The sequence below is a fragment of the Syngnathus acus genome, chromosome 10, assembly GCF_901709675.1.
Source record: "Syngnathus acus chromosome 10, fSynAcu1.2, whole genome shotgun sequence".
NCBI classification, from domain to species: domain Eukaryota; kingdom Metazoa; phylum Chordata; class Actinopteri; order Syngnathiformes; family Syngnathidae; genus Syngnathus; species Syngnathus acus.
The window spans coordinates 22,155,509-22,164,227 of NC_051095.1; the positions used below are offsets into that span (position 1 = coordinate 22,155,509).

General features: G+C 44.2%; 1 protein-coding gene across 1 annotated transcript; it reads right to left on the reverse strand.

The window, feature by feature from the left end:
• Positions 1–6,066, reverse strand: LOC119129316 (cyclin-dependent kinase 12). The gene is made up of 3 exons (XM_037262475.1): positions 5,727–6,066; positions 3,565–3,878; positions 1–3,283 (listed from the first exon to the last, which is right to left on the reverse strand). The coding sequence occupies exons 2-3, from the start codon at positions 3,868–3,870 to the stop codon at positions 206–208; spliced, it is 3,384 nt and encodes a 1,127-aa protein (XP_037118370.1). The 5' UTR covers positions 3,871–3,878; positions 5,727–6,066; the 3' UTR covers positions 1–205.
• Positions 6,067–8,719: the final 2,653 nt, after the last annotated feature.

The following is an 8,719-nucleotide window of genomic DNA, read 5'->3' on the forward strand; positions in this document are numbered from 1 at the left end:
TGGATGGATGGATGGATGGATGGATGGACGAACGGACGGACGGACGGACGGATGGACGGATGGATGGATGGATGGGAGTACAGCCCTGTGCACTCAATTTAAGGTCTGTTAGCAGCCATACTGTATTTCCGTTCTCCACGTCTTAGGTCACGGCAGGCAGGTTTTTCCTTTGCTGTCTTGCTTGACTTGCATGTTTTCTTTGCAGTTAAACTAGTCCCGTTTGTGTTTGCATGTGCAAGGGGTATGGCTGGTAAAGGAGAGTTGACGCGCCTTGGGGTATGTAATAGCTGCAGTAGCTGGGTTCCGTTAAATAGGGGTTGTTGTGCTCTGCAAGGTATGGTGCAGGCTGATAGAAACATGTGACCTGATCTGTGTTGGGGATAATGTTCTGCTCCCCAAGAACTTTCAGTGCGAGCACTGTGATCATGTTGAGAGTCTGGCGCCTTTCGTGGCCCATCAGGCACACCGTGCTGTCGTCAACCACGCGGCGAAGTGTCATTAGGTACTGGTACTTGCTTCTCTCCTCACCAATGAAGTGATTCTTCAAGTAAGAGAGGATCTTTCTCTGCTGTTCCTGCACATCAGGGAAATCAATGAAAAAGCGTGAGCACATGTAACGCTCCAGTGTCTTTATTTGAGTTTCACTGGCCGGTCGATAGTCCCTGACCAGTAGGTTGCTGTATTTCAACAAGCCGCCACCTCGAATCTCCTCAGGATTTCTCGTGGCGATTAAGCGGTAGCGCAGGTGATCCATGGCAACCTCAAAGTCACCGTACATGCTCTCGGCCAGAACCTCGACTGCAGGGACAGAGCCTGCCACCGGGGGAGCTGTGCTCTGTTCAGACGTGTCTGCAGTTGTTTTCTGGGCCTCTTTCTTTTCAGACCCTGAGCTCAGTACTTCATCTGTGTTTGGGGGGGCAGGTTCCCTTGGGGCTGTGCACTGAGAGTGGGGCAGTGCATGTGAGGGTGCGCTTGGGAGTGTGATTGGATAGGAGACAGGCTCCGGAGTCAACAAGGCAGGGACTTGGTGCAGGGCGGAGGGCGCGCCAATCTGTTCATCGCTGTCCGATTTGTCGATCAAAGGCCCTGACTGTGAGGATATCTGAAACACGGCATCCTCCGATTCTACCGGACGAGTGAAGCAGAGGAGGGGAGGGCTGAGGCATGGCGAAGGAGGAGTTAGGCAGACGGGGGGAGGGCTGAGGCTGAGCATAGGTGGGGTGAGGTAAGGAGGTGAGCTGATGCATGACGATGTAGGGCTGAAGCCTCGGGACGGAGAGCTGTAACTAGTTGCAGAGCTGGCAGTGCGCAGCATCGAAGACGAGAGGCAGTGAGAGGGAGGAGTCAGGCATGGCGAAGGGCTGAGGCTTGGGGGCGATGGGGTGAAGCAGGGAGGCGAGAAACTGAGTGCAGGAGGCGGAAGACATGAAGCGAGGGGGGTGATACTGTGGGAGGAGGACGGTGATTGGGGAGGGGTCTGTTCTTGCGGTAAGGTCTCTTCATTGCTGCCATTCGGCTTATCCAAGTAGTTTTCCTCTTCCTCATTGGTTTCAGCTTCTGAGGTACGTGCGGACTCTTGGGAATTTGGATAAGATGTATCAATACATGAAACCAGTGAATCCGGGCTGACGGGAGATTCTGTTTGTGTCGGTTGCAAAGCCGTCTTTTCAGCAGAAGACTTGCTTTGGTCAGCCGGTTGTAGTCTCTCCTCCTGGCTTTGAATATCTGTCACATGCAAACACTCTGTGATTAACTGAGAACAATCTGGATGCAGAGGTAGAATAGAAATGGAATCAGGGGTGGGATCCGGAGTGGAGAGGAAATTCCGATTTGATGGGGTAAGGTCACTGTTTGGATTACTTTCAGGCTGAGGGATTGTTGTAATTGAGAGTGTAGCTTTTGTGGAGTCTGAACCAGGAGCCGTTTCAAGACTGAGCTCAAGTCTAAGCTTTCCATGAAGGTCAGGTTCAGGGCTTGAGGAAGAGTTTGAATCTAAACTGGAATCCATTAGCGAGTCACTCTCAAAGACTGGGTAAGGAACGGAGGTAACCTTCCTACACATCCTTCGTGGAGGTTTAGGAGATGAGTGCTTAAGCACCACCATATGAGCGCGTCTTTCTGAGACCTTACAAGAAGGAGAACTGAATGCTTTTTGGTCAAGGCCGGGAGCTGCAAGTGTGTCCTGAGTATCTGCCGATCTGTCGGGTATGCTGTGTGTTTCCAAGGTGCTGTCATGTGAAAGCGGTGAGGTGGAGATGGAAGAGAAACAGCAATCATTTTCTTCCGCTGATATCTGACTTTTTTCGACATCTCCTCTAATCTCTGCATCCATTAGCACGTCAATGAGGACTTTGTTTTCATTCTCTAAAGTGTCGTCTCCCCTCACTTGAGAACACGCGGCATTATCTGAGTTATACAAACATCGCGTTTCATCTTTTACACACTCATCTAAATTCTTTGAGGTCTTTATGTTCGCAAATGAATCTTTGCTGTCACAGTTGTCTGTCGGTTTTACAGACTCTTGCTGTGCGGTCTCTGTCAGTCCCGTTTTCTCAATGACTACTTCCTGTTTCTGATTTAAAAGTATCAGTGCCAAGCGCTCTGAGCATTCAGTTAAATCTGAGGGCTGCGCCTCGTCTTTGAGTTTATACTCGGCCTCGTTGGTCTTTGCGGTTGGTTTCTCTCCTGTGATCGCACTTGAAGATGTCTTCCCAGGTAGTTTGGGTTCATTAAGGTTTTCTTGGTGCTCTTCCAGCTCTCTGGGTGCTTTATCTTTGTTAACAGCTCCCTGTGTACAGTGTTTTGTTGAGTGCATTGTATTCTCACTTCCATGCATCTCATCTTTCTGTTCCGTGTTGGTACTGTCAGTCCCTTTCTCCGAAAGGGATCCATTTTTGAATTTCAATTCTTCAGTTCTTTCAGCACTACCCTGCTTATTAAGGAGAGAAGAAGCATCTTTGTTCTCGACCTCTTGGTCCTTCAGCGTAACATTATGTTTGTGCGGCGACTCCTGCAGGTAGGACTCGAGAAGACGATCCAAAATGATTTGGAAGGAATCAACGCTGAACTCAAACTGCCTCCTGAGCATACTAACAAATTTGAGCTCCAGGTTTTTGCCGCTGTTGTTTGACAATGAGATGAGGCTCCAGCGGTCCTGCTCATTAAAGACTTTGACCATCTTCTGGACGTAGGCCTCTTTCATTGTTGCACTGCTGATCCTCTCTCGGTTGACCCCTGCCGGCAGGCAGTCCAGCAAGCAACCAAGCACTGACTCTTTGATCACCTGTGGTAACATTGAAACACGTTGACAAGGAGTAGAAATAATGACTGCAATATTGTTTGCCATATTAGGCTTTGTCTTCGGGTGTAATTCACTTACAAATATTAAAACCAATTCACATTTGTTGGTGAGATAAATTGTGATGGAATTCGTTTAGATTTAAATTGTTTCTGTCAAAATGAAAAGCAAAAGAATCAATACTACAGTCTGACAGAGTAACTGTGCTAAATGGAAATAATAGTACACGTTATTTGACTGGCTGTTTCTTTTATGTGGAGACATACCTGGAACTCCTCTTGACTGGGCAGCTCCACCCCAAAAATAATATCCAGGTCTTTGTAGCTCATTCTGTTGTCTTGGACCAGAACATGGCTTGCCGTGGAGCCATTTAGGCGCACGTCTCTGACTATGATGCCTTGCTTCCGCAGACTTGCCCGCACAGCAATGATGATGTCTCGAGGGCGGAGCTCCAGAGTTGGAAAGTTCCCACGGCCGTGGATGGGAACAATGTCTGACAAAACCTGATGGAGAACTGCCACTTGCTCAGGCTTCAGGCTGTGGAACCTCTGGCTGGGTTTGACTTCAGACATGCTGCTGCCTTAAAAGAGGGAAAGATAACCATGGTGAGAGCGTATTCATATTTAAACCAACAAATGTTTCACTCTCTCTCCCACACAGATAGAGAAAGTGAGAGAGAGCCTCCCTGCCAGTCTGCTGTCTGCAAGTCACAGCTTGGCTGACAGCTTTTCCACGACGCCAATGTAGCTGCTGTGTTGACAAACTGACACGTGGCCATTCACAAAGCTTCTCCTTGCATAAATATGCCTCTCTGTCTGCTGCAACCCGATCGCAACAAATTAAGAAGAAGTGCTTCACTGGCATAATTGAATCTGGAATGCATAATGTACTGTGCTGGCATCCAATAAAACTTGGACTTCATTAAAATTCCTTCTTAGGCAGAAACATTATATGAATAAAGCATTTATTTGATATCTCTACTTAGCATGTTAATATTAGCCAACATAAAAACTAATCATGTGCATTGGTTCTGACAGCTGAAGTATTTACCATTTGATTGTTTCCACGAGCAGCGCAAGGGTTAAGCCCAATGAGTCACCGCCAGCCGACTTCATTAATCACACCGACGTCACAAATTAAGGACACACATCTGTTTTCATGTCTGTGTGCACGCAGCAGTCACGTTTGCATATTTTACTAATAATAATTCCTACAGGACAACCAAGCTATCCTGTTATCCCTTTGGAAATGGAGCAAATTAGTTGAGGGTTTGAGATCAGATTGCTCCTTGTTTGGTAATACATGCAAACCTCAACAAATGCACTTACAATGTTGGTCCGTTGTGGCAAATTACCCACATTTTTAAATAACTGAAATTACATTTGTCTACATCTGTGTCATTTGATGCGATGTGTTCTTGTGTGCACATGTCAAGTGTTTCTGGGAACAAGTGCATGACTTTGACTGTGAAAATGTGATATGTTGCAGCCTATTATGATCTACTGTTTGCTTTCACCGACACTTGTCAGTTATTGCTAGAGCTGAATGCGGCTGATTGCTGTGATTTGCCAATACTTGAAAGGCAAACACTGGGATAACAATGAACAATAATGGGTTGCGCTCTGACAGTCCTTTGTCAGACTTCAGAGTCTGTAACAACCACAAATACAGTAGACAGTCTTTACAAGTCTTGTAAACCATCTTGCAGTTTTCAGTAAACATGAATAACCAATTTCATTGAGTAGAAAACACATACTTCATTCTCTAAGTGTAAAAACAAAATACAAAAACCTTCTGTCGGGTGAATGACACCAACAGAGGTAATAAACATGGACCTTGATGTTGACACTGACCATAAAAACAATAACGCGACATATTTGGAAAGCAAAGATCTCAGGATATACAGCTGGCTCTGTTGTCTCTCTCTCTCCCCTTTCACACTCTTCTGCAAACTTGCAACCCGAGTGACTCATCCAGGCGTAACAGCTCAGCTCACACATAATGCTCGGGTTTGGTACACACAGAACTCAATTTAAAATAAAACACTGAGGAATAGTGTCCTCTCCACTTATCTTTACTGAAGCTCAAAGCACCGATTGCAGTTGATAATTACAATATGGCTAAAGTATTTTCTTGCCTTCCTTATTTTTTGGGAACCATAGTACAGGCGGTTACTCATGAATTAACACAATTATGCACGTTTTATAGTCCAATTACTACCTAGCGCTAAAAGTGAGCTAGAGTTCTGCTTGGTTCAATTTGATCACGTCAGCTTTACTACTAGTTAAAAGTGAGATGCCAGGGATAAGTAATTAAGGAAATGTCAGGATAAGGAGCTCTGTCACTTTGGGGGTTCAGGTTAACTTCACATCAATATTTTATTTAGCAGAGGTAAATGAAACAATCTCATAGTGCTGACTGGTCTTACCTGTTGCTGAGGCAGAGCGACTGGCTCCTGTTCTCACAGTGGGGATGAAACCTCCTGGAACCACTGCGATTCACGTCTAGATAGTCTGAGGATGTCTTGTTTTATTTCGGAGTCTTGACCACTGTTAGTGAGGCTCGCCGCTGCTGCTGCTGGTGCTGCTGCTGCTGCTGTCTCTGCGTCTGCATGAGGCTCTGTCGCTGACCAGACTCCACTTCACCCAGGCGCTGTCCACGAGGCGCTTGGTGCTGAAATGAAGACTCCACTCAGTCCTTGCGCTCTTGTTTTCTTCTCCGGGTGCCCGGAGCGTAACGCAGTTTCCATGGCGACCTGCCGTCATTCACTTATGGCTGGGGAGTAGACGTGTGTGCGTGCGCGCGCGCGTGCGTGTGTCTGTGCTCACGCGCGCTGGAGCAGAAAGAGTTACACGCATTGAACGGAGGTCACAACATTGACAGGCGCCACCAAACATGTCTGAACTGAATTTTATTTAGAAGGAATGGGATGTCGAAGTAAATATACAAGTGTTTTTTTTAAGCATATTATCATTATTGGAAAAAGCAGTACAATCACAGTTTATGCCGTCACTGAGTTTGTGGCTCAATGTTTTCGAACAGAAAGGGCAGATGAACTCGTGATTTAGAAAACATTTACCCCCTCGCCCACAGACAGAATGATATCCGGTGTCCACGCTGAGTTTACAGCTATGAGTCATCCGCGCTCCCTTCCTTGACCCATCCGTTAATCCCATCCAACTCAGCCAGTGCAGTCTGTACACGGACCTTTCTCAGTCACAAATTGTTCTTCGTTTTTAAATCGTTATTCTCCTTTTATGACAGTATGACATTGGCCAAAAGCACACAATGCCCTCTTGGCGTTTTCCTGTGTGTAATAAAAGAAAGTGTGTCAGCAAACCGTGGGGAAAACGTTTAATCCTGATTGCGTCACAAACACGTGAAAAAAAACCACATAAACATTGAGATAAATGGTGCGGACATTTGTGGAAAATGTCAAATTACTTCTTCACATGAGCAGAGGGTATAAATTACGTCACTAGAGTGCCTCACAACCTAGCGATTCCTCGTACAAACTATTTTTAGCCTGCACCGAACTTGTTTGCTTCGGACACGCGCGCCTGTCTACTTTGAGAGCAGTCGTGACGTAGGAGGCGCGGTCACGCGATGCAAAATCGTGACCATTTGACGACGAGGGGAGGGAGCCAGAGGCATACCGAGAGCAGCTTGTCTACGAAGATGAAGCCGTTTCGGGAAGGTTCCTCCCTCGTCCCAGTGTTATATAGCGTTATTTGGACTCTGTTTGCCAGTGCAGAAAACAAGCGTTCTCTTCACTTTGATGCAAATGATGGGTTATCATGGTAGTTTTCATTTGATCGTTTTCCCAGGAGCTAGCAGCCAGTGCCAGTCTAGTCACCATTGGTTATCCAATGTAACTACAGACTAACGTGCGTTGTGGGCACAGGTGGCAAAAGCGTTAACGCCTAAACACAAATAAGTACTGATGATTGTGTAAAATGAATAAATACATCATCCGTGATGTAAACAGAAGCAGTTCATGGCTTAAGAGTCCAAAAGTTCGGGTGCATTTACACAAAATACTAAATACAATGCAAAACCTCCTTCCGTGACAACAGAGTAGTGATATACGAGCATCTAAAAAAGAAGCACGTTGTAGCTGATGCCTGATTTCATTTCATTCCACATACGGATAGTCGTGTTTAAGCTAACATTAGCACACGCACACACAGGATGAGGATGAGCGCACTCGCGTCATGACATTTTCACAAATAACCCCTTAATGGCAACACAATAATAAAACACATTACCTAGTTTGTTGCAGTACTACTTTATATTGCAAAATAAACAAGGTTTCTCCTCATGTTTTATGTATTTATGTTGGGTGCATTCTACAGTTTGATTGTGTTGATCGAATGACTACGTTTAACTTGTGCATTCTAGTGAAGTAAAACATGTTTTGGATACTTTAAATAAAAACAACATTAAGAAGAACATTTAATTTTCTTTAGCACAGTGTATTTCAAGCATTTCTCTTTTTTATCTTTAGATATAGTTGAATTGTATGAGTGCAACTCTGCACTGTGTATCGTTTTTTGTTCCATTTTAAACTGCATTAAACATTTTCAGGAAAAAAAAGGGGTAAGGCAGCAGTATCGTCTTCAATTTAAGTTGCTCCCTCGCTTGTAAAAAGATCCAAAGTAAAATTTAGAAAAAGGGGACGGATATTTAATCACCATCACAATCATTGTATTTAATCACTGTTACTCAAAGTACACCAGCTCAGACTCATAGATTGTTTTCCGTAGAGAGGAGCATAATATTAGGGTCAACACTACGTAGCCTCATTCGTAGCTTTTGTCAGGTAACGTTCAGTACATTTATCATGATTAAGTATGCTAATTGCAGTATATAGAAAAATACATGATGGAGGTTAGAGGCAGAAGCAGACTTCGCCTTTTAAAATCTCATTAAGAAGCAATGCCCATAATTTTGAAACCTAATAAATACAAGCCAAGAAAGAAAGACAAGGTAAAAAGTGACACCCAGTGGACCAATGTGGAAATAACCTTTGCTTTTCCATCGTCATCCGGGAATCGATTTATTTTCATCCTTCTACATATAATTGGAGTGTGGGAGGAAACTCCACTTTTGCATTGTACTACTCCGCTATGAATCAGTCCAGGCGGAATGTAACGACGTTTAGCATAAAAATAAGTACAGCTCGTTTGTAATGCATTCGTTAAAGAGGAAGTCATGATGAGCAATTATGAATTTAGGTTGAATTAATAAATATTTGAAAGATTAGAATAACTAATTTACACATTATAAATTGACAATTTTTCCTGATGAAGTATGAACTCATGATGAATTCATAATTTGCAACTATTGAAGAATTATAAATTATTAATTTGCAAATACTTAATAATTTATGATTAACTTATGATTCAAATTTTGTTTAAG

Excerpts from the sequence above, each read along its gene's own strand:
- LOC119129316 (XM_037262475.1), bottom strand. The coding sequence starts at position 3,870 with ATGTCTGAAGTCAAACCCAGCCAGAGGTTCCACAGCCTGAAGCCTGAG. Across the intron at positions 3,284-3,564 it reads CCAGTCAAGAGGAGTTCCAG|GTGATCAAAGAGTCAGTGCT; the intron begins GTATGTCTCCAC and ends ATGTTACCACAG.